The sequence below is a fragment of the Oncorhynchus masou genome, chromosome 23 (genome assembly GCF_036934945.1).
Source record: "Oncorhynchus masou masou isolate Uvic2021 chromosome 23, UVic_Omas_1.1, whole genome shotgun sequence".
In the NCBI taxonomy this organism is placed as follows: Eukaryota; Metazoa; Chordata; class Actinopteri; order Salmoniformes; family Salmonidae; genus Oncorhynchus; species Oncorhynchus masou.
In genome coordinates this window covers 35468531-35495089 of record NC_088234.1, presented here as the reverse complement: position 1 = coordinate 35495089, position 26559 = coordinate 35468531, and the positions used below count along the sequence as shown (strand labels likewise).

The window sequence follows — 26559 nt, the reverse complement described above, 5'->3', positions numbered from 1 at the left end:
CTTGGAATGTACATCGATGTACATCGGCGTAATCCACATGGATGCGTTCCCAAGGTGTAGCAGCCCAGGACCATGGATGAAGAGGTGCAGCAGCAGGCTTGTTGCGATCAGCTTCACAAGGTGAGCAGTGGCCTACATGCTGTTGAATACTGATCCAGTCCAGGCCACCACAGATAACTTCGAGCGAGTGCTTTCATTCGAGTGATCCTTGGATGTCCCTCATGCAGGTCAGATAGCAGTCTCCTCTGGAATTTGTGAGGTACCACCACCCTTGATCCGCACAGAACACATCCTTGATCAGTGGACAACTGGTCTTTCTTGTCGATGAATGGACAAAGGTTATCGTCATTTATGAAGGTTGGCTAAATGCTACTCAAAATGCTAAGCTAGCTTAGCATACTCTTACACAAATTAGTGATTTGCTATGGTTCAAAAGCATATTTTGAAAATCTGAGATGACAGTGTTGTTAAGAAAAGGCTAAGCTTGAGAGCAGGCGCATTATTTTCATTTTATTTGCGATTTTCAGAAATCGTTAACGTTGCGATATGCTAATGAGCCTGAGGCTTTATTCACGATCCCGGATACGGGATGGGGAGTATCAAGTCTATGGGTTGCTAGACAGAGCAGACCTGATGTAATGTTCGATGGCTGCAACTCGGCATCCAACACAAAACACGCAACTGTACAAGCCATTCATGAGGCAAACAAAGTTGTTCGCAAAACTGAAATCACAACAAGTTTCAGCATGTTGGAAAAGATGACTCTGAAATGAATTGTCTTCAGTGATGGTTCCTTAGGGAACCTTTCAAGTGGAGGCACACAAGGTGGACATCTAATCGTATTAATGGGTGAAGGAGGAAGATTCTCACCTATCTGTTGGCAGTCAAAAAGGATCAGAAGGGTTGTCTGAAGCACACTTGTGGAGAAACACTTTCTCTTGTGGATGTAAATGGTGAGACAGTTTGTGTCACTGACAACTACTCCTTAGTTGATGCTGTGAAGTCAACCAAGTCTGTCACAGAAAATACTTAATCTTGAGATTAGTAGCATCAAAGAACTTATTCAAGCACAGAGAATCCATAAGATTTGGTGGTCGACCACAAAGGAACAGTTTGCTGACTGCCAGACTAACAAGGGAGCATCCGGTCTTGTGCTCCCACAGGCTCTCAGTAATGGAAAGTGGCAGAATGAGGAATACAAATAAAAACTTTGTCACACAACCCATTTGTAATGGGGGACTTGAATAATACTTGGACATTTAATTATGTTGTTGATGTTTTATTTGCCTTTAAAGAAAAGTGGGAGGATGTTAAGTTTTAAGTATCCCTATTTTTCTGTTATTACAGGCTATCACTCTGTTATTAGTGGGCCTGAGCAGCAGTCTCGTTATTGATGAAGAGGCCTGAGTGCAATGGCAACCATGTCGTGTGCTAATACGGTTTAGCAAACGTTGTTAAACTGGAACCTTGTCGTTGTGTTATTTCGAGTTACCACTTCTTACCCTGGGGTTTCCGGTCTTCTTGAATTTCTGGCCGATGGACTTGTAGGAGGAAATGACAACAAAGGTCTGGACGGCCATGTTGAAAATGGCCATGGGGATGAGGTAGGACACATAGTTCCTGTTTAGGAGAAGAAAGAACAGAGGATGTTATGAAAGAAGTGCATTTGGGGAGCCAATATGGATGTTTTACACTACAGAAAGAGACAATACTTGGCAGAGTTGCAAAGAAAAAGCCATATCTCAGACTGGCCAATAAAAAATAAAAAAATTAAGATGGGCAAAAGAACAAAGACACTGGACAGAGGAACTCTGCCTAGAAGGCCAGCATCCCGTGGTTGCCTCTTCACTGTTGACGTTGAGACTGGTGTTTTGTGGGTACTATTTAATGAAGCTGCCAGTTGGGGACTTGTGAGCTGTCTGTTTCTCAAACAAAACATTTGTCCTCTTTCTCAGTTGTGCACCGGGGCCTCCCACTCCTCTTTCTATTCTGGTTAAAGACAGTTTGCACTGTTCTGTGAAGGGAGTAGTACACAGTGTTGTACGAGATCTTCAGTTTCTTGGCAAGTTCTCGCATGTAATTGCCTTCATTTCACAGAACAAGAATAGTCTGACGAGTTTCAGAAGAAAGGTATTTGATTCTGGCCATTTTGAGCCTGTAATCAAACCCACAAATGCTGATGCTCCAGATACTCAACTAGTCTAAAGAAGAGTTGTATTGCTTCTTTAAGCAAAACAACAGGTTTCATCTGTGCTAACATAATTGCTAAAGGGCTTTTGAATTATCAATTAGCCTTTTAAAATTATGAACTTGGATTAGCTAACACAACGTTCCATTGGAACACAGGAGTGATAGATGCTGATAATGGGCCTCTGTATGCCTATTTATTTATTTTATTTTTTATTTCACCTTTATTTAACCAGGTAGGCTAGTTGAGAACAAGTTCTCACTTGCAACTGCGACCTGGCCAAGATAAAGCAAAGCAGTTCGACACATACAACAACATAGTGTTACACATGGAATAAACAAACATACAATCAATAATACAGTAGAAAAATCTATATACAGCATCTGCAAATGAGGTAGGATAAGAGAGGTAAGGCAGTGAATAGGCCATGGTGGCAAAGTAATTACAATATTGCAATTAAACACAGGAATGGTAGGATGTGCAGACGATGAATGTGCAAGTTGAGATATTTGGGTGCAAAGGAGCAAAATAAATAAATGAATACAGTATGGGATGAGGTAGATTGGATGGGCTATTTACAGATGATCTATGCAGTGATCTGTGAGATGCTCTGACAGCTGGTGCTTAAAGCTAGTGAGGGAGGTAAGAGTCTCCAGCTTCAAACATTTTTGCAGTTCGTTCCAGTCATTGGAAGCAGAGAACTGGAAGGAAGAATTGGCTTTGGGGGTGACCTGTGAGATATACCTGCTGGAGCGTGTGCCTATGTAGATATTCCATAACAAAATCAGCCATTTCCAGCTACAATAGTCATTTACAACATTAACGATGTCTACACTGTATTTCTGATCAATTTGATGTTATTTTAATGGACAGAAAATGTGTTTTTCTTTCAGAAACAAGGACATTTCTAAGTGACCCCAAATTTTTGAAGAGTAACGAATTTCGGATTTGTATGTGAGTATGACCTGTCTCCCTTGTTGTAGGCCATGTTTTTGTGTATTTGTGTGTGTGTGTGTGTATTTGTCTGTCTGCCCATCAATCTGTCGTTTTGCTATTTGTGAAGATGTGTGTGTGTTATCTGTCTCCCTTGCTGTAGTTCATGTGTGTGTGCAGGTATGTGGGTATGTTCGTTACCTGTCTCCTTTGCTGTAGTCCAGAGTACAGCAGGTTCTGAGGGGTTCGTAGTCATACTCTCCCCAGCCGATGAGAGGCATGGCGGACCAGAAGGCGGTGAACAGCCAGATGAAGATAGTCAGAGTGATGGCACTGCTCCACTGTAGCTTTGTCCCTGATGAGAAGCACAACCATAGAAATACAATGATTAGAATAGATTCTATTTCAATAATGTATATTTTCCATTGGAATGGAGAGAGAGAGTAAAGGCGTGTACTGTGCTCTGAGAAATAAACTCTTATTATTGTATTTCTATGAGCACAACACACACCGTTACTCTCCACCATTCCAATGTAAATATGAAATATCCCCTCACCCCCATTGCTTTCCAGAACCAGACAGATATACAACACATTCATAAAATAAACAAATGTCATGTCACATTTTACATGTATGTAATCTGTAATACCAACATGCTTCAAGCAGACCATCATAGTCCCTGTCCCCAAGAACACAAAGGCAACCTGCCTAAATGACTACAGACCCGTGGTACTCCGTAGCCATGAAGTGCTTTGAAAGGCTGGTAAATGGCTCATATCAACACAATTATCCCAGAAACCCTAGACCCACTCCAATTTGCCTCCCGCCAAACAGATCCACATATGATGCAATCTCTATTGCACTCCACACTGCCCTTTCCCACCTGGACAAAAGGAACACCTACAGTGAGGGAAAAAAGTATTTGATCCCCGACTGATTTTGTACGTTTGCCCACTGACAAAGAAATCATCAGTCTATAATTTTAATGGTAGGTTTATTTGAACAGTGAGAGACAGAATAACAACAACAAAAATCCAGAAAAGCGCATGTCAAAAAATGTTAAAAATTGATTTTCATTTTAATGAGGGAAATAAGTATTTGAACCCTCTGCAAAACATGACTTAGTACTTGGTGGCAAAACCCTTGTTGGCAATCACAGAGGTCAGACATTTCTTGTAGTTGGCCACCAGGTTTGCACACCTCTCATGAGGGATTTTGTCCCTCTCCTCTTTGCAGATCTTCTCCAAGTTATTAAGGTTTCGAGGCTAACGTTTGAGATGTCGAACCTTCAGCTCCCTCCACAGATTTTCTATGTAATTAAGGTCTGGAGACTGGCTCGGCCACTCCAGGACCAACCTCTTGCAGCTCCCCCCCTACTTGGTGCAATTTCCACCTGAAGACATACCCAAATCTATCAGCCTGTAGCTCAGGCACAGAACCAAAGATATGAATATTCTTGGTACCATTTGAAAGAAAACACTCTGAAGTTTGTGTAAATGTGAATTGAATGTAGGAGAATAACACACAATAGGTCTGGTTTAGATAAAACATATGAAACATATGTTTCTTTTTCTTTTTGTATCAACATCTTTTAAATGAACAAGATAAAAACAAACATTCAGATAGGATGATTGGGATAATTTCAGTGAAAAATATAAGACGGCAACAGTACTTGTGCAAAGTTTCAGAATGATAACTTCCAAAATGAGTGTGCTACATGACATTTATCCTGAAGTCACCCAGGTGTCCCACACAAGTAGCCCAAATGTACCCAAGTGGCCAAATTGGTGAAGGTATACATTTTGAAACAAATAACTATATACAAAATGCCAAAATGGTATTTCAACACCCCCCCCCAAAAAAATAGAGAAAAATGAATAAAATAAATAAATGGAAAAAATAATAATTATTGATTAAAAAAACATGAAAAAAAAAATATATACATTTACAAAATAACATGGGTAACTATTTAGTCCTCTATCAAATCAAATATATTTATATAGCCCCAGCCTAAAACCCCAAACAGCAAGCAAGGCAGGTGTAGAAGCACGGTGGCTAGGAAAAACTCCCTAGAGAGGCAAAAACCTAGGAAGAATCCTAGAGAGGAACCAGGCTATGAGGGGTGTCCAGTCCTCTTCTGGCTGTGCCGGGTGGAGATCACATTGGTTGTAGAGGGTGCAACAGGACAGCACCTCAAGAGTAAAAATGAACAGTTTAGGGTTCCATAGCCGCAGGCTAACTGGAACAGCGGCAAGGCCAGGTGGACTGGGGACAGCATGGAGTCATCATGCCAGGTAGTCCTGACGCATGGTCCTAGGGCTCAGGTCCTCCGAGAGAGAGAAAGGGAGAATTAGAGAGAGCATACTTAAATTCACACAGGGCACCGGATAAGACTCCCATTCGGAGTCAGTGTCACTGTGAAAGAAAATGTTCAGTTAGAATAGTTTCTCATATGAGCCATGTATCAACAGGTTTAATAAACAGATATATATAGAGAGTTGAAGGTTGAATATATTATTATATTATTAGTACCTGCTAGATCTACGGTCTCTTTTATACAGTGCCTTGCGAAAGTATTCGGATATAAAACTGTATTTTTTTGTGAAGAATCAACAACAAGTGGGACACAATCATGAAGTGGAACGACATTTATTGGATATTTCAACCTTTTTTAACAAATCAAAAACTGAAAAATTGGGCGTGCAAAATTATTCAGCCACCTTTTGCTGCGATTACAGCTGTAAGTCGCTTGGGGTATGTCTCTATCAGTTTTGCACATCGAGAGACTGAACTTTTTTCCCATTCCTCCTTGCAAAACAGCTCGAGCTCAGTGAGGTTGGATGGAGAGCATTTGTGAACAGCAGTTTTCAGTTCTTTCCACAGATTCTCGATTGGATTCAGGTCTGGACTTTGACTTGGCCATTCTAACACCTGGATATGTTTATTTTAGAACCATTCCATTGTAGATTTTGCTTTATGTTTTGGATCATTGTCTTGTTGGAAGACAAATCTCCGTCCCAGTCTCAGGTCTTTTGCAGACTCCATCAGGTTTTCTTCCAGAATGGTCCTGTATTTGGCTCCATCCATCTTCCCATCAATTTTAACCATCTTCCCTGTCCCTGCTGAAGAAAAGCAGGCCCAAACCATTATGCTGCCACCACCATGTTTGACAGTGGAGATGGTGTGTTCAGGGTGATGAGCTGTGTTGCTTTTACGCCAAACATAACGTTTTGCATTGTTGCCAAAAAGTTCAATTTTGGTTTCATCTGACCAGAGCACCTTCTTCCACATGTTTGGTGTGTCTCCCAGGTGGCTTGTGGCAAACTTTAAACGACACTTTTTATGGATATCTTTAAGAAATGGCTTTCTTCTTGCCACTCTTCCATAAAGGCCAGATTTGTGCAATATACGACTGATTGTTGTCCTATGGACAGAGTCTCCCACCTCAGCTGTAGATCTCTGCAGTTCATCCAGAGTGATCATGGGCCTCTTGGTTGCATCTCTGATCAGTCTTCTCCTTGTATGAGCTGAAAGTTTAGAGAGACGGCCAGGTCTTGGTAGATTTGCAGTGGTCTGATACTCCTTCCATTTCAATATTATCGCTTGCACAGTGCTCCTTGGGATGTTTAAAGCTTGGGAAATCTTTTTGTATCCAAATCCGGCTTTAAACTTCTTCACAACAGTATCTCGGACCTGCCTGGTGTGTTCCTTGTTCTTCATGATGCTCTCTGCGCTTTTAACGGACCTCTGAGACTATCACTGTGCAGGTGCATTTATGCGGAGACTTGATTACACACAGGTGGATTGTATTTATCATCATTAGTCATTTAGGTCAACATTGGATCATTCAGAGATCCTCACTGAACTTCTGGAGAGAGTTTGCTGCACTGAAGGTAAAGGGGCTGAATAATTTTGCACGCCCAATTTGTCAGTTTTTGATTTGTTAAAAAAGTTTGAAATATCCAATAAATGTTGTTCCACTTTATGATTGTGTCCCACTTGTTGTTGATTCTTCACAAAATATACAGTTTTATATCTTTATGTTTGAAGCCTGAAATGTGGCAAAAGGTCGCAAAGTTCAAGGGGGCCGAATACTTTCGCAAGGCACTGTATTATGACATGTCAGCTAGATCTACTGTCTCTATTATATTATGACAGACCAGCTAGATCTACTGTCTTATTATATTACTGTCTTTATTATATTACAACAGACCAGCTGTATCTACTGCCTCCATTTCACTTTGGCCATTGATGTGGTCCTGCCCTCTCCTCAACAGCCTCAAATAGGCTATTTCATGTGGGTTGGGGTGGGGAGGCAGACACACGCATCTCACGTTTCATGACATTAAATGTTTATATATTGCTTCTAAAATAAATTTAAAAATCACAAATAATATTTTATATTATTAATTTCAAACAAGGACATTAGCATGATAAGAACTTACCAGTCCATAAAGATGTCCTCTCCCATTCAAAAAATATTCCTCCACAATCGCTAAATGAAACATCCTACAACAATCTCTGTCTCACCTTCCCAATCAATTTATTCTAAAGTTGTTTGTACATCTGTATATCTAGACTTAGATTTAGCTTTCCCTGACTTAGTCACCATAATGATTGATATATTATCAGCTGAATCTGCGCATTCACCAAACAATGCAGTGCGTAATATGCGTAGCTTCTTCCGTTATGAAAATTCAATAGCGCATGACTCTCTTTACGCTGGAGCTTACTACATGGGTTGGTCTTGCAACACATAAAAATGGCGTATTGCCGTTTAGCTCAGCTCATTGGCTATCTACCCAGCTAGATTTCAAGACGATCAGTGGTCATTGGGTTAAAAGACAGTCAATCAACGAAACAGCGGGCAAATCATTGGTGCACAATGATGTCATTACTTGTTGTCTTCAAATCAGTTTCTTTCAGTCAATACGTCCCGCGAAATGGCCCATCAGGTTTGATTGTGTTACAAACAAACCAGTTGATTGCAGTGAAACCAAACATGACTGGAAAAGTCACGTTTTGTGTGAGTGATTTACCTGGAATGTGTCGTCAAAAATGGAATGAGACGGAACTCACTACACAAGCGGTTCACAAAATGTTTCGTGTTAGGTTATAAGAACGGATTTTATCAAACAAAAGATCATTCATTGTGTAACAATGAGCATTGGAATTGCAAACAGATGAAGATCGTCAAAGGTAAACAATTTTTTTTAATGCAGTTTGGGATTGTTACCCCTGTGCTGGTTAAAAAAAAATTATGGGGCTCTATGCTCAGATAAACGCATTGCATTCTTTCGCAGTAAATCCTTTTTTAAATCTGACAACGCAGTTGGATTTGCAAGATTCTAGGCTTTCGATACATGTGAGACACTTGTATTTTCATGAATGTTTAATATGGTTACTGGCTGTCTCTGGGTTCATTTTGTTGGCTCTGTGTTTCTGTCAGGACCCGGTTACAAACTCGGGTCTCTGGTGTGAGAAAAAGTCACTTAGTAAACTGAGCCACGAATAGTCGGCAGAACCCAGAAGATGAGGCAGACACAGCAGTACCAGAGACAGTGATTTAATAAAGAAAAAAGGAAAAGATCTTCAGGCAAAAATATAAATCCACAACGTCAAAAGTAATTCCAAGAGAAAAAATGTATATCCTCCAAGACACAAGGAAAATTCACAGTGGTAAGAACAGCAGGGAAAAAACAAACCTCAAAAGAATAATCAAAAATAAACAAGAACAAAACCAGAGTACCTCAAGAAAATTCAACTAGAGAAACAAAAGTTCATAGCATTGGTGGGTGCTAACATACAGACACAGAGCAAAGAACTGAGGAACACTAAAGGTTTAAATACATTCAAGGGAAATGAGGCACAGGTGCAACTAATAACTAGAACAAGGGAAAAACAAAAGGGTCAAAAAAGCACAATGGGGCATCTAGTGACCAAAACCTGAACAATCCTGGCCAAATCCTGACAGGGTGGTTGAAAACCTTCCTCATCTCCTCTGTGAATCATCTATAAGAGAAGCAAATTGGGTGACTGTCTCTCCCACACAGCAGCGGCCCAGGAAAGCGCTGCTCCACAGAGGCAACCAATAAAAAGAAATCATGGCCTGTTCATTAGCAGAAGCGTAGGGCTGTTGCTCAAATACTAGTGAACATTGTACCAAAAAGGCACTGCAGGTTCTGAGATTACCATTGTAGCGTTCTGGAGTTGAACAAACAACTCCCGTGCGGAGAGGAGGAACTTGGGACAGGTTGTGAGCGTTGGGCGAAGGTTTGACTCTGTAGGACAGACAGGTTCTATGAAAACTCATTGATAGTCTCCAGAAGGGTTTATAAGAGCTTGGTCATGTTGACTGAGCAGGGCACCTTGACCAATGAACATTTGGTGGAGAGTATCCAAGTCTGCTGGGTTCATATCTTGGCCACATCGTACTGTTAAGCGGAGCAGCACAGGGGAACCCAAGCGCAGACTCAGACGAGGAAACAGAAATTAATGAACAAAGGTATTTATTGTAACACAGGGAGATATGGATTGCAGATCCAGTGAAGCTTGGATGAGTTGAAGGAAACCAGATGTGGAGGCTGAAGTTGGAGTGTGCTGGGTTGGGACAGGGTCCGGTGGTGAGTCCGGAACAGGGTAGCAGGGTGGTGAGATGTGGAACAGGAGACAGGAGCCAAAGTCAGAGCAGCAGTGAGAGGATAAACAGCAGGCAACATTTTCACAAAAACAAGAAAAGCATTCAAATAAAATCATTTACCTTTGAAGAACTTCAGATGTTTTCAATGAGGAGACTCTCAGTTAGATAGCAAATGTTCAGTTTTTCCAAAAATATTATTTGTGTAGGAGAAATCGCTCTGTTTTGTTCATCACGTTTGGCTCAGAAAACCCACGAAAATTCAGTCATTACAACGCCAAACTTTATTCCAAATTAACTCCATAATATCGACAGAAACGTTGTTTAGAATCAATCCTCAAGGTGTTTTTCACATATCTATTCGATGATAAATCATTTGTTGCAGTTGCCTTTCTCCTCTGAACCTAATGGAAAAGTGGACGCAGCTGGAGATTGCGAAATAATTTCGACGGAGGACACCAAGCGGACACCTGGTAAATGTAGTCTCTTATGGTCAATCTTCCAATGATATGCCTACAAATACGTCACAATGCTGCAGACACCTTGGGGAAACGACAGAAAGTGAAGGCTCATTCCTGGCGCATTCACAGCCACATTGGAACACAGTGCCTTCAAAATCTGGGGCATTTCTTGTATAAAATTTCATCTTGGTATCGCCTGTAGCATTCGTTCTGGGGCACTCACAGACAATATCTTTGCAGTTTTGGAAACGTCAGAGTGTTTTCTTTCCAAAGCTGTCAATTATATGCATAGTCGAGCATCTTTTTGTGACAAAATATCTTGTTTAAAACGGGACCGTTTTTTTATCCAAAAATTAAAAGAGCGCCCCCTATATCGAAGAAGTTAAAGCTACACTTGTTGTGAATCCAGCCTACATGTCAGATTTAAAAAAATACTTTTCGGCAAAAGCATAAGAAGCTATTATCTGATAGCCAGCAGTGAACAAAGGAGCTAGCATATTACAACCCTGCAGGCGCTACACAAAACGCTGAAATAAAATATAACACATGCATTACAAGCTTCTTTTGTTGACACTCCAATATGTCCCATAAACATCACAATTGGTCCTTTTGTTCGATTAATTCCATCCATATTTATCCAAAATGTCCATTTATGAAGCACATTTGATCCTGAAAAAAACGGCTTCCAAAATGCGCAACGTCACTACAAAATATTTCAAAAGTTGCCTATAAACTTTGCCAAAATATTTCAAACTACTTTTGTAATGCAACTTTAGGTATTTTTAAACGTTAATAATTTATCCAATTGTAGACGGGTCTATCTGTGTTCAATACAGGAAGACAACAAGTCTTGCACAACTCTCAACAACTCTCAACAGTGTTACGCAGTTCCTAGTTGGCCCTACTTCTTCATTGCACAAATGAATAACCTCAAATGAATAACCTCAACCAAATTCCAAAGACTGGTGACATCCAGTGGAAGTGGTAGGAACTGAAAACAAGTTCCTAAGAAATATTGTTTGCCAATGAGACCTCAGTGAACAGACAGAGACCTAAAAAAAAAATCGGAACAGTTAGTCCTGAACGGTTGCCTGCTACATAAGTTATGTTATACTCACAGACATGATCCAAATCTACTAATAAAATGCATATCTTATATTCTAGGCATGAGTAGCAGGAAGTTTAAATTGGCATGCTATTTATCCAAGAGTGAAAATGCTGCCCCCTATACCTTAAGAAGTTATTAACAAACAACAGTTTTGGAAAGCTGGTTAGGAGATCTACTGTGTGCAAGACAAGTAATGTTGCCACAATTGTTTACAGGCATATTATTTCACTTATAATTCACTCTATCACAATTCCAGTGGGTCAGACGTTTACATACACTAAGTTGACTGTGCCTTTAAACAACTTGGAAAATTCCAGAAAATTATGTAATTGCTTTGGAATCTTCTGATAGGCTAATCATTTGAGTAAATTGGAGGTGTACCTGTGGATGTATTTCAAGGCCCAACTTCAAACCCAACTTCAACTTTGCTTGACATCATGAGAAAATCAAAAGAAATCAGCCAAGACCTCAGAAAAAAAATTGTAGACCTCCACAATTCTGGTTCATCCTTGCGAGCAATTTCCAAACGCTTGAAGGTACCACGTTCATCTGTACAAACAATAGTACGCAAGTCATACCGCTCAGGAAGGAGACGCGTTCTGTCTCCTTCGAGATTAACATATTTTTGGTGCAAAAAGTGCAAATCAATCCCAGAACAACAGCAAAGGACCTTGTGAAGATGCTGGAGGAAACAGGTACAAAGTATCTATAACCACAGTAAAACAAGTCCTATATCAACATAACCTGAAAGGCCGCTCAGCAAGGACGAAGCCATTGCTCCAAAACCGCCATAAAAAAAGCCAGAATACGGATTGCAAATGCACATGGGAACAAAGATTGTACTTTTTGGAGAAATGTCCTCTGGTTTGATGAAACAAAAATAGAACTGTTTGGTCATAATGACCATCGTTATGTTTGGAGGAAAAAGGGGAAGGCTTGCAAGCCAAAGAACACCATCCCAACTGTGAAACACGTGGGTGGCAGCATCATGTTCTGGGGGTGCTTTGCTGCAGTAGGGACTTGTGCACTTCACAAAATAGATGGCATTATGAAGGAATATTATGTGGATATATTGAAGCAACATCTCAAGACATCAGTCAAGAAGTTAAAGCTTGGTCGCAAATGGGTCTTCCAAATGGACAATGACCCCAAGCATACTTCCAAAGTTATGGCAAAATGGCTTAAGGACAACAAAGTCAAGGTATTGGAGTGGGCATCACAAAGCCCTGACCTCAATCCTATAGAAAATATGTGGGCAGAACTGAAAAAGCGTGTGCAAGCAAGGAGGCCTACAAACCTGACTCAGTTACACCAGCTCTGTGAGGAGGAATGGAGGAGGAATTTATTGTGGGAAGTTTGTGGAAGGCTACACAAAATGTTTGACCCAAGTTAAACAATTTAAAGGCAATGCTACCAAATGCTAATTGAGTGTATGTAAACTTCTGACCTACTGGGAATGTGATAAAAGAAATAAAAGCTGAAATAAATCATTCTCTCTACTATTATTCTGACATTTCATATTCTTAAAATAAAGTGCTAATCCTAACTGACCTAAGACAGGGAATTTTTACTAGGATTAAATGTCAGGAAAAACTCAGTTTAAATGTATTAGGCTAATGTAAACTTTTGACTATTTGACTAGACATTCTCACATAAGTGTTCCTTTTGTCCAGGTGGGAAAGGGCAGTGTAGAGTGCAATGGAGATTGCATCATCTGTGGATCTGATGGGGTGGTATGTAAATTGGAGTGGGTCTAGGGTTTCTGAGATGATGGTGTTGATTTGACCCATGACCAGCCTTTCAAGGCACTTCATGGCTACAGACGTGAGTGCTACGGATCGGTAGTTATTTAGCAAGGTTACCTTAGTATTCTTAGGGACAGGTACTATGTTGGTGTGCTTAAAACATGTTGGTATTACAGACTCGGAGAGGGAGAGGTTGAAAATGTCAGTGAAGACACTTCCCAGTTGGTCAGCGCATGCTCGCAGTACACGTCTCGGTAAGTCGTCTGGCCCTGCAGCCTTGTGAATGCTGACCTGCTTAAAGGTTGGCTCACATTGGCTGTGGACAGCGTGATCACACAGTCGTCCGGAACAGCTGGTGCTCTTATGCATGTTTCAGTGTTTTTGCCTCGAAGCGAGCATAGAAGTAGTTTAGCTCGTCTGGTAGACTCGTGTCACTGGGCAGCTCTCGGCTGTAGTCTGGTTTGCAAGCCCTGACACATCTGATGAGCATCAGAGCCAGTGTAGGTCGATTTGATCTTAGTCCTGTATTGATGCATTGCCTGGTGATAGTTCGTCAGAGGCCATAGCGGGATTTCTTATATGCTTCCGAGTTGAGTCCCACACCTTGAAAGCGGCAGCCCGAGCTTTAAGCTCAGTGCAGATACTGTCTGTAATCCACGGCTTTTGGTTGGGGTATGTACGTACGTTGCCCGAGCTTTAAGCTCAGTGCAGATGCTGTCTGTAATCCACGGCTTTTGGTTGGGGTATGTACGTACGTTCACTGTGGGGCGATGTTATCGATGAACTTATTGAAGAAGCCAATGACTGATGTGGTGTACTCCTCAATGCCATCGGAGGTATTCCAGAACATATTCCAGTCTCTGCTAGCAAAACAGTCCTGTAGCTTAGCATCTGCTTCATCAGACCACTTTATTGATCTAGTGACTGGTGCTTCCTGCTTTAATTTTAGCTTGTAAGAGGGAATCAGGATATAATTATGGTCAGATTTGCCAAATGGAAAGCGAGGGAGAGCTTTGTATGCGTCTCTGTGTGTGGATTATAGGTGGTCCAGAGTTATTTTTCTTCTGGTTGCACATTTAACATGCTTATAGAAATTTGGTAAAAACAGATTTAAGTTTCCCTGCATTAAAGTCTCTGGCTACTAGGAGCGCCACCTCTGGGTGAGCGGAATACAGCTCATTCAATGATGTCTAGTGCCAGCCTCTGACTGTGGTGGTATGTAAACAGCTACAAAGAATACAGATGAAAACTCTCAGTAGGTAGTGTGGTCTACAGCTTATCATGAGAAACTCTACTTCAGGCGAGCAATAGCTCAAGACTTCCTTAGATATCGTGCCCCAGCTGTCGTTTACAAAAAAAACTAGACAGCCACCCCTTGTCTTACCAGACGCCTCTGTTCTATCCTGCGGGTACATCGTATAAGCAGCCATGTTGATGTTGTCGTCATTCAGCCATGACTCTGCGAAGCATAAGATGTTACAGTTTTTAATGTCCCGTTGGTAGCTTAATCTTCTGCGTAACTTGTCGATTTTATTGTCCAAAGATTGCACTTTGATAGCAGAATGGAGGGAAGTGGGGGTTTATTCGCCTGCGAACTCTAAGAAGGAAGCCGGACCTTCGGCCCCTCTTTCTCCCCTTCCTCTTCACGCAGATCGGGGCCTGCTCCGTCGGGCTCGTCAGGGTCGTGAAAGGGAAAAAAAGGATTCTGCTAGTCCGTTGTGAGTAATCTCAGTCCTGTTATTTTCGGTCATAAGAGACGGTAACGGCAAGATTATATACAAAATACGATACAACCTTGGCAAATAAGCGAACAAAAAACACAATCAGCTGGGGGCATGCAAAACGTCTGCCATCTTCTCCGGCGCCATCTTATATGGGGTGGCAGGGTAGCCTTGTGGTTAGAGCATTGGACTAGTAGGCGGAATGTTGGAAGTTCAAACCCCCGAGCTGACAAGGTACAAATCTGTCATTCTGCCCCCAAACAGGCAGATAACCCACTGTTCCTAGTCATTGAAAAGAAGAATTTGTTCTTAACTGACTTGCCTAGTTAAATAAAGGTATAAAAAATATCCTGCATGTAAGTATGCTCCCTCAATTCTCTCTCCCTCTCCCGTCCGGGAGAACTTGAGCACCAGGATCATGTCTCAGGACTACCTGGCCTGATGACTCCTGGCGTTCCCCAATCCGCCTGGTTGTGCTGCTGCTCCAGTTTCAACTGCAATCCACCTGGTTGTGCTGCTGCTCCAGTTTCAACTGGTCTGACCTGTTCACCGGATGTGCTAACTTGTCCCAAACCTGATATCTCTACCTCTGAATGCTTGGCTATGAAAATCCAACTGATATTTACTCCTGAGGTACTGTTGCACATTCTACAACCACTGTGAGTATTATTTGACCCTGCTATGAACGTTTGAACATCTTGAAGAACAATCTGGCCTTAAATGGCCATGTACTCATGTTCTCCACTTGGAACAGCCAGAAGAGGACTGGCCACCCGTCAGAGCCTGGTTCCTCTCTAGGCTTCTTACAAGGGAGTTTTTCCTAGTCACCATGCTTCTATATCTGCATTACTTGCTGTTTGGGGTTTTAGGCTGAGTTTCTGTATAGCACTTTGTGACATCTGCTGATGTAAAAAGGGCTTTATAAATCAATTTGATTGATATAAAGTGTAGTATCTGATATAGCCTATGCCTACTCTACACTATATGCGCTCAGCCATGCATTGAAGTATTTTTTGCAAACAGTGATTGAGTTATATTATTTGCCTAAATGATGACTATTTCATTCTAGACAAGTAGACAAAAACATTTAAAAGCCACAGGGCCTATTTCAATCTGGACCTGGCCACATAATGTAGCTCTCTCTGACAGAAGTCTGGTTACTTCTGGTTGTTGTGGTACTGTATCTCTCTTATTGCTCTATGATATATAGTTTGACAGAATCATGACACACAATAGAAAGTGTGTCAGTGTTAGTGTAATCTGCAGATTATGTATCTGTGAGAGGTCATTAAAGCCATGCATATGAGTGACAACCTAACAGATGAATAGACTCCTAGGCGGATGGCCAGATGGCCTCTTGGGATGCTGTGAGGCCAAAAGAACAGTTTCACCCAAAGACTAGTTTATGGGCTCCTGAGTGGCGCAGCAGTCTAAGGCATGGCATCTCAGTGCAAGAGGCGTCACTACAGTCTCTGGTTCGAATCCAGGCTGTATCACATCCGGCCGTGATTGGGAGTCCCATAGGGTGGAGCACAATTGGCCCAGCTTCGTCTGGCTTTGGCCGGGGTAGGCTGTTATTATAAATAAGAATTTGTTCTTAACTGACTTGCCTCCTTAAATAAAATTGTACTATCTAGAATGCATTTGTTGTTGGGGATGAGTGTATGTGGATATGTATGAGATTTAAGAGACCTATGAAACTCATTCCACTCACTTGTGCAGTACTGGTGGTATCTGTCCCATGCGATGGCAGCAATGAAGTGGATGCTGGCGAGAGCCGTCACGAAACCCTGGAAGCCATGAGTCTGGCAGCCATCAGAGCCATAGGGCCAGTACCTGGAGAAGGACATAGTAAAGAGGAGGAAAGACAATACATTAGGCCTTAACATAGTCTATTTGTCAGCTGGTTGTGAATGACTTTTACAATGCTCAACAACCAATGGTTACTGGTAGAGCATAGAACTAGACTGTAGGGTCTTGTTTCTGATCTTTTGCATTGACCTCGGTCATCCATTAATAACCATTTTGAATGTGAAGTGAATCCGGTGCCTGTTTTCATCCTAAATCACCTAGACGGCAACGTCATCGTTCCTCCCCCTGATTACAGTGTTCTAAATCCTCCGCCTTTACACAGCACAGTCCCCGGGAGGTCTGTTACATGTACTGTATGCCCTAAACCCTGTTGGTCTTTGCCCCGGCCTTATCGATCTACTACACTAACACTACGCAGAGATATTGATGAACCAATTGACTGGAATATGTCAGAGAGTGCGAGAGAGAGCGACAACCTCCTTTGCGTTGCTCCACTATAGACTATTGTAGGAATAGTATAGAACAGGGATCATCAACTAGATTCAGCCGCGGGCCAAGTTTTTATTGAGCGGATAGTCAGGGGGCCAGAACATAATTCAAATACTTTGTAGACTGCAAACTGACCGCAAGAAGCCAAAGCAGATATATTGTTTGACTAAAACATAACAATTTCAAACCTTGCTTACATTTGTAAATGATCAAGTGTCTCTCTATTATGCGTGGGCTTACTTGGGAACAGATTTCTTAAATAAAAATCACTTGGAGTTAAATTCCTGGTGTTTTTAAGTCTATGTCCAACAATTAACTCTAGTGGTGTGGGGGCTGTGCTTTGGCAAAGTGGGTGGGGTTATATCCTGACTGTTTGGCCCTGTCCAGGGGTATTGTCGGACGGGCCAAAATGTCTCCCGACCCCTCCTGTCTCAGCCTCCAGTATTTATGCTGCAGTAGTATATGTGTCTGGGGGGCTTGGGTCAGTCTGTTATATCTGGAGTATTTCTTCTGTCTTATCTGGTGTCCTGTGTGAATGTAAGTATGCTCCCTGAAATTCTCTCTCTCTCTCTTTTTCTCTCTTTCTCTCTCTCAGAGGACCTGAGCCCTAGGGCCATGCCTCAGGACTACCCGGCCTAATGACTTCTTGCCGTCCCCAGTCCACCTGGCCGTCCTGCTGCTCCAGTTTCAACTGTTCTGCCTGCGGCTATGGAACCCTGACCTGTTCACCGGATGTGCTACCTGTTCCAGGCCTGCTGTTTCAACTCTCTAGAGACAGCAGGAGCGGTAGAGAATCCCTGAATGATCGGCTATGAAAAGCCAACTGACATTTACTCCTGAGGTGCTGACCCGATGAACCCTCGACAACCACTGTGATTATTATTATTTGACCCTGCTGGTCATCTATGAACATTTTAATATCTTGGCCATGTTCTGTTACAATCTCCACCTGGCACAGCCAGAAGTGGACTGGCCACCCCTCATAGCCTGGTTCCTCTCTAGGATTCTTCCTAGGTTCTGGCCTTTCTAGGGAGCTTTTCCTAGCCACCGTGCTTGCTGTTTGGGGTTTTAGGCTGGGTTTCTGTACAGCAATTTGTGACATCACCTGATGTAAGAAGGGCTTTATAAATAAATGTGATTGATTGATTGAATTAATACAAATTGGGAGGGGGGAATAAAACCACTTGTGAGCCAAATTTGTCCTGCGGGCCAGTTTTTATTTTACTAGGCAAATCAGTTAAGAACAAATTCTTATTTTCAATGACGGCCTAGGAGCAGTGGGTTAACTGCCTGTTCAGGGGCAGAACAACAGATTTGTACCTTGTCAGCTCGGGGATTTGAACTTCCTGCCTCCCCAGTTGGAGAACCCTGGTAAATAATATTCCATAATCCATTCAATTCATGGTATTTCACAGTGGAAAATGTTGCAACAATGAGTCAGTGTGAGTAGAAAGTAAATTTGGTGATGGAAAGGATTAGTAGGTTATTCTACGTCACTCACCTCAGAAAGCTGGAGAAAGCGGCAATGGTTGCATTCGCGGAGATGCCCATATCAGCCAACGCCAAGCTAAAGACTAGGAAATTGCTGGGGGTTCTCAGTTCTCTTATTTTTATGAAAGCAGCGACTGTCACAGCATTCAGGAAGAATCCCAGGAGACCTTTAGGGAACATATATCAGAAAAGGCTATAAACACAGTGGCAGTGCGCATAGCAAAGTACTCCAAAATGATTTCACCCACGGAGTTGAGAGCAGACTTTTAATACTTAAACCCTTAAGTTTGTCCTCTGTAGCGTGTCTTTGTTTGCTGAAATCCATACGTTTTAATAAAATGTTAATCAAATACAACCATCAACTGTTTCCTTGTTGAGATTCAATTGGCACATGTGGATTTGTGCTGAGTTGCCATCTTAGAGCAACAGCAATGAGGAAACAGTCGGCAGTTGTATTTGTGAACTACCGGCTCAATTAGGTCTTCTGTATCAATTTTTGAAATTGTGTTTCATTCAGTACGAGTCAAAAGTTTGGACACACCTACTCATTCAAGGGTTTTTCTTTATCTTTACTATTTTCTACATTGTAGAACAATAGTGTAGACATCACAACTATGAAATAACACCAAAATCTAAATATATTTTCTACTTGCGATTCAAATAGCCACCCTTTGTCCTGATGACAGCTTTGCATACTCTTGGCATTCTCTCAACCAGCTTCATGAGGTAGTCACCTGGAATGCATTTAAATGAACATGTGTGCCTGGTTAAAAGTTAATTTATGGCAATCAGTTGTGTTGTGACAGAGTAGAGGTGGTATACAGAAGATGGCCCTATTTGGTAAAAGACCAAGTCCATCTTATTGCAAGAACAGCTCAAATAAGCAAAGAGAAACGACAGTCCATTATTTTAAAACATGAAGGTCAGTCAATACGGGAACATCTTCAAGTGCAGTCGCAAAAACCATCAAGTGCTATGATGAAACTGGCTCTCATGAGGACCGCCACAGGAATGGAAGACCCATAGTTCATTCTGCTGCAGAGGATAAGTTCATTAGGGTTACCAGCCTCAGAAATTGCAGCACAAATAAATGCTTCAGAGTTCAAGTATTTCTCTCACATCTCAACATCAACTGTTCAGAGGAGACTGCATGAATCAGGCCTTCATGGTCAAATTGCTGCAAAGAAACCACTACTAAAGGACACCAATCTATCCTTGTTCGGATGAGTCCAAATTTGAGATTATTGGTTTCAACCACGATGTCTTTGTGAGACGAAGAGAAGGTGAACGGATAATCTCTGCATGTGTGGTTCCCACCGTGAAGCATGAAGGAGGAGGTGTGATGGCGCTTTGCTGGTGACACCATCTGTGATTAATTTAGAATTCAAGGCACACTTCACCAGCATGGCTGCCACAGCATTCTGCAGTGATACACCATCCCATATGGTTTTGGCTTAGTGGGACTGTCATTTGTTTTTCAACAGGACAATGACCCAACACACCTCCAGGCAGTGTAAGGGCTATTTGACCAAGAAGGAGAGTGATGGAGTGCTTCATCAGATGAACTGGCCTCTACAATCACCCGACCACAACCCAATTGAGATGGATTGGGATGATTTGGACCCCAGAATGAAGGAAAAGCAGCCAACAGGTGCTCTGCTCAGCATATGTCGGAACTCCTTCAAGACTGTTGGAAAAGCATTCCAGATGAAGCTGGTTGAGAGAATGCCAAGAGTGCGCAAAGCTGTCATCAAGGCAAAGGGTGGCTACATTGAAATAAATAAAATATATGTTTTTATCCTACATGATTTCATATGTGTTATTTCATAGTTGTGATGTCTTCTGTATTATTCTACAATGTAGAACATAGTAAAAATAAAGAACAACCCTTGAATGAGTAGCTGTTAACTTTTGACTGGTACTGTGCATTGGATAAAAGTAGAGTCCATGTTCCCTCTAATGTTTTTTTTTTTACAGTGAACACTGAGGCTGTACTGTTACAGTTTTAGGCAGTAGCCAATGGGCTATTGTGGCTTTTTGAGCATAATGTAGACCTACTAACAAAACCAATGGAGTAAATCCAAAAACATTTTCACATGGAAATAGCTTTTGATTTCTAGGAGATAGGCTTTATGAGGTGTTCATTGCATGAGACTTTTAAAAACATTTTTACATAAAAAAAATGTTTTACTTGGTCTGTAACACCATGAGCCAAATAGGTGACTGTAAATTGCATTGTATTGTGCTGTATGATGCAAGAAACCCCTTTACAAAATAAAAGTAATTATTACCATACAGAGAATTAGACGATGTAGGCTACCCCTCTGCCTATTGGCTTATTTGCATATGCAAAAGCCTGTCTCAAAATACAACACTGGCCCTTTAACTAAGACTAAGCTTTTTACCTGACTGGCTTTTCAATGAGCTTGAAATGTAGCCTACACGATTTGTGCTCTTGTAGGCAGCCATAACTTGCTAACTTGCAAAGAATTTCAACAAATGTGCACACGCTCGGGTGGCTCTGCGCTCTGAACTGATCTGAAAAGCACATTCATTCGTGGGTGATTGAAACACCGCTCATGGGCTACCACCTCCAATAGAATTGTACTCTGTTGTGCTCTAGCTCTGCCTCCAACAAAATCACACTCAATCTCGCAAAGTTAGATTTGTTTTGGTTTGTTGCATGGATAAGGGTCTGATATATAACGTTGATTCGATCACAGAAAAAACATTGATCTATATAGTGCAAACTCATGAAGTTCAATCTCTTGCTTCTCTGCAAGGTCTGGCATTTCTTCAGCGAGGCAGTCCTAGAGGAGGTGCACGACCAAGCACACACACAGCTTAGTGGGAACATTGGTAGGGACTCAGTGCTAGCAAATGGTATATCATACACTAGAGTTGAGGAACAATGGGAAAGTAATTCTGTTTTGAAAGTTGATACAATTTTGAGAAAATGGCCCTTGCATGTTTTGGTACACCTACTGGAGAGCTATTCTTTGTCTACACTCATTCAGCATCGTTCACATCCTCTTAAGTCTTAGCCCCACCCATCTCTTTAAGGATTCACATGTGAGGCCATGTGCGAAACAGAGTGAGAATAATAGTGTACTAAACAACCAAAGATTTTGAGACTAAAGGCTGGTTTATACTACGTCTATCGACATGTCTGTAGATGGTTGTCGCAATAACATCATGAACATTCTATTGCTGTCCGACATTAAACTTGACATTTTCGTTATTAAAAAGTATTAACGCAAAAACTACAGGCTGCATGACATCAGCAGCCTGATGGTCCAAAATAGCATAGCTGGTGTATTTTTACACCAATAAACCCATCCGTTTAGAAATTAATTTAGTATATGTCAATCTAGCAAACCAGGCAACTAAAAGCAACTTTTCTAAACAATGTTTTGTATGTTTCTAGCTTGTTAGCTTACTAGCTAACGTTAAATTAGCTGGCTAGCCAGTTCAAACAATGATCATATAGCTGACAACGTCTTCACTTTAGCTTATTTGTATTCACTATTACAGGAAAATAAACTCACAACAAGATCATTATTTACAAATTAATGGGAATATAATTACAAAATATTGTTCACGGCTGTGAGTGTGACAAAATAAAATAAAATTAGAAACATATCTGAAAATGTACACTACCATTCAAAAGTTTGGGTTAACTTAGAAATGTCCTTGTTTTTGAAAGAAAAGCACATTTTTTTGTCCATTTAAATAACATCAAATTGATCAAAAATACAGTGTAGACATTGTTAATGTTATAAATGACTATTGTAGCTGGAAACAGCAGCTTTTTAATGGAATATCTACATACGCATACACAGGCCCATTATCAGCAACCATCACGTTGTGTTAGCTAATCCAAGTTTATCATTTTAAAAGGCTAATTGGTCATTAGAAAACCTATTTGCAATTATGTTAGCCCAGCTGAAAACTGTTCTGATTAGAGAAGCAAGAAAGTGTGTTGTGTAATCTGGAGCATCAGCATTTGTGGGTTCGATTACAGGCTCCAAATGGCCAGAAACAAATAACTTTCTTCTGAAACTCGTCAGCCTATTCTTGTTCTGAGAATGAAGGCTGTTCCATGTGAGAAAAACACATTTTGATAAAACTAAAAAAAAGGTTTACTTTCAATTGCCTCTGCTGTGTTGTAGTGACATAAGCCATCTTTCCTGAAACAAGTCACATTTGGATAATGTTTGATTAAAACGTATGGCAACAACAGAGGACAAACATAGGTACACAGTAACACCATACCGAAACCAGGCATGCGCAAATTGATTTTGTCCCCCCACACTAAATGCGATCACGACACGCACGTTGAAATATCAAAACATACTCTCTACCAATTATATTAATTTGGGTACAGGTTAAAAGCATTAAACATTTATGGAAATTTAGCTAGCTAGTTTATTTGTTCTATTTAGCTAACTTGCTGTTGCTAGCTAATTTGGCCTGGGATATAAACGTTGAGTTGTTATTTTACCTGAAATGCACAAGGTCCTCTACTCGACTATTAATCCACATATAAAACAGTCAACCAAATCATTTCTAGTCATCTCTCCCCCTTCCAGTTTTGTTCTTCTTTGGACTTTATAAAAAGACTGGAAGGAGAGATGACTAGAAACTATTTGGTTGACCATTTTATGTGTGGATTAATTGTCAGAATAGAGGACCTTGTGCATTTCAGGTAAAATAACAACTCAATGTTTTATATCCCATGACAAATTAAGTTATCTAGCAACAGCAAATTAGCTAAATACGACAAATTAGCTAGCAACTGCAAGCTAGCTAGCTAAATTGCCATAAATATTTAATGCTTTTTGACCTGTCCCCAAATTAATATAATTGGTAGAGTGTTTGTTTTGCTATTCCAAACTGCTTGTCAAGATCGCATTTGGTGTGGCGGAACAAAATCAATTTGCACACAAGCGCATCCATTTCGGGTGGTGTTAATAACTTCTTTGGGATAGGGGGCGGTAATTTTGACCGCCGGATGAAACGCTGGCCCAAATTAAACTGCCTGCTACTCAGGCCCAGAAGCTAGGATATGCATATATTGGTAGATTTGGATAGAAAACACTCTAAAGTCTCTATAACCGTTAAAATAATGTCTGTGAGTATAACAGAACAGAAATGGCCCCGAGGACAAAGCATTATTTATTTATTTTAATTCAGCATACCACTGATTTCAATGCCTGGCACTTTTATAATAGGGCAAAATCATCCCCGATTGCAATTCCTAGGGCTTCCACTACATGTCAACCGTCTTTAAAAAGAGTTTTAGGCTGGTTTTTGGAAAAATGAGGGAGAAGTTGTAATTTTTCTAAGTGGCTCCCATTTTGGCTGTAGTTTCCAAGCGCATGGCCGAGTCAGCGCATTCTTTTTGTTTATCTCCGGGTAAACACAATAACGATTCTCCGTCTTAAATTGTATTGTTTATTTGCATGTTAGGGTACCAAATTATTGATTTTAAATGTTGATTGACTTGTTTGGATAAGTTTATTGGTACCGTTTGGGATTCATTTCGTATGCATTTTGAAAGAGGGAAACCGAGTGGATTATTGACTGAAGCGCGCCAGCTAAACTGAGTTTTTATGGATATAAAAAGGACTTTATCAAACAAAAGGACCATTTGTAATGTAACTGGGACATTTTGGAGTGCCAACAGAATAAGATCTTCAAAGGTAAGGCATTTATAATATGGCAAATTCTGACTTTCGTGTCGCAACTCCCTGAATGAAAATGATTTGTTATGCATTTGTGTGCTGGACGGTGTCCTCAGATAATCACAAGGTTTGCTTTCGCCATAAAGCCTTTTTGAAATCTGACACATCGGCTGGATTAACAAGAAGTTAAGCTATATTTTGATGTATTGCACTTGTGATTTTATGAAAGTTTTATATTTATAGTAATTTAATTTCAATTTCGCGCTCTGCAATTTCACTTGATGTTGGCCAGGCGGGATGCTAATGTCCCACCTATCACAAATAAGTTTTTAAGCAACTTCTATTTTGCGCCTGGCAAACTCAGACGCTTGTAGGCGCGCGAGCAGTGTGGGTGCAATGATTGAATAACTTGTGTGTATATTTATTTTTGCAAAGCTCGTGTTGGTGTGGTCAGCATGTAAGGGTTTAATAATTTACATGATTAAGTATTCACTGCAGTGACTGGAAGGAGAAGGAGGCTAATTTAAAACAACTTCAGTCTGTGCTCAAATCCTCAACTCCGTGGATGAAATTATACAGTGCGCAAAACCAAGCCGCAAATTCCCTGAAAAATGAAAGCAGGCACGTTTTCTTTTTAAGTGCTTCCAAACAATAATGTTGTGTTATTCCCAACTATTGAAGGTGACATTCTAGGATATATCATGTGATTTCCTGGCCAGCACTTCATCTATATTGTATCAAGTCACATAACACTGCCGGCACCGTTTAAGAGAATAACATGCCACCACCTCCTGACCAAGGAGCATCAGATCTAACATAGCATACTGTAGTTACCGCATTTATGACAGAATTCCATCAGAAAATGTGACACTCACCCTCAACGAGTAGACAAGATCCTAAAGAGAACACATCAATTTCCGAGAAGCCATTCGGTAAAGGGTGGGAAGACACCATCTTGAATGCGATTTTTCATACGAATAAAGTGCAAATATCCCTGACCTACTTACTCGTTACTGTCCGCTCGCTTAAAGATGTGCCTCTAACCTAACGGAACTCGCTTCTAACGGAGCATTTCACGTGAAAAAGCATGCACGTAATTATGTAAAAGCTCTCTCTCTCTCTTGCACCAATCCGCATAAGAATATCTTACTGAACATAACACTAACCGCTGCCCCCTAACACGTATTTACACACCGCTACTCTAAAGCGCTGAATTAGTTGTACACAACAAGCCTTTGTGTCTGTGTGCGACCACCGTCTGGAGAAGGATGCCTGTGATGTCAAATGCACGCGTTTGATGTAAACTACAGTTCTACAGTCAACAGGTGTCCAGCTCATTGAAAGGATGTACAGCACCGAGCCATATAGCCTACATCCATTAATTCATGCTTATTGTAGGCTAATGAAGAGCTTGCATGGCAGTAATATATTATAGAGCACCATTTACAGCCCTATAGGCTACATTACATGTATAGGCCTATAAACAGTATAACATGAAGGCCTGTAGAACATCTACAATATCAGCTGCTGTCAGTTTGCCTCCTTCAAAGTCAGCCAGTGATAAAAGAGTACAATTTTCATTGGATGAGTATCTTCTTAGCTATAAACATAATAAAAAAACACACATATTCTCGAGTGGTGCAGCAGTCGTGGGCATTGCATCTCAGTGTTAGAGCATCACAACAAACACCCTGGTTCATATCCAGGCTGTATCACAACTGGCTGTGATTGGGAGTCCCATAGGGTGGTGCACAATTGGCCCAACATTGGCCGGGTTTGGCCGGTGTAGGCTGTCATTGTAAATAAGAATTTGTTCTTAACTGACTTGCCTAGTTAAATAAAGGATAAATACAAAATTACATAATTCAAGTTGTGAGATCTATATTAATAACTATAATGAGTAAACAAATCTAATTGCATGTCAACCCTGTAAACATTGCTATAGTTCCGTAATACAAAAAGATGTTCTGTTGAACAATCATAAAGACTAGAGGGTTTCTGACAAAGTCGTGAGAGATACAAAAGCCAACACTTGGCATAAATTATACTATCTATACTTTAGTGGAGCATGCTATAATTGCAACATCCCAATTGGCAACTTTTCGTACCATAGAGTTAGAGGGGTGAATGAGAGTCATATTGCCTGGCTACAAATCTGGATTATCAGATTGGGAAACCATGGGAAATGTAATTGAAAACATGACTTTTTTTTTAAATGTGCAAATTCATGACGATGCAAATCATCATTACTAAATGAGGTCATTGGGGATTCTGTAATGTTTTGCGT

The 26559-nt window shown here is 40.9% G+C and overlaps 1 protein-coding gene across 1 annotated transcript in view; it reads right to left on the bottom strand.

The window, feature by feature from the left end:
• LOC135510762 (RPE-retinal G protein-coupled receptor-like) overlaps window positions 1-25509 on the bottom strand; it is a 44405-nt gene extending 18896 nt beyond the window's left edge. The window contains exons 1-5 of the mRNA XM_064931952.1: window positions 25148-25509; window positions 18596-18752; window positions 16508-16629; window positions 3323-3476; window positions 1503-1620 (exon numbers count right to left, since the gene is read on the bottom strand). Of these exons, the coding sequence (XP_064788024.1) occupies window positions 1503-1620; window positions 3323-3476; window positions 16508-16629; window positions 18596-18752; window positions 25148-25226 (630 nt within the window). The 5' untranslated portion in view covers window positions 25227-25509. The remainder of the gene's footprint in view (window positions 1-1502; window positions 1621-3322; window positions 3477-16507; window positions 16630-18595; window positions 18753-25147) is intronic.
• Window positions 25510-26559: the final 1050 nt, after the last annotated feature.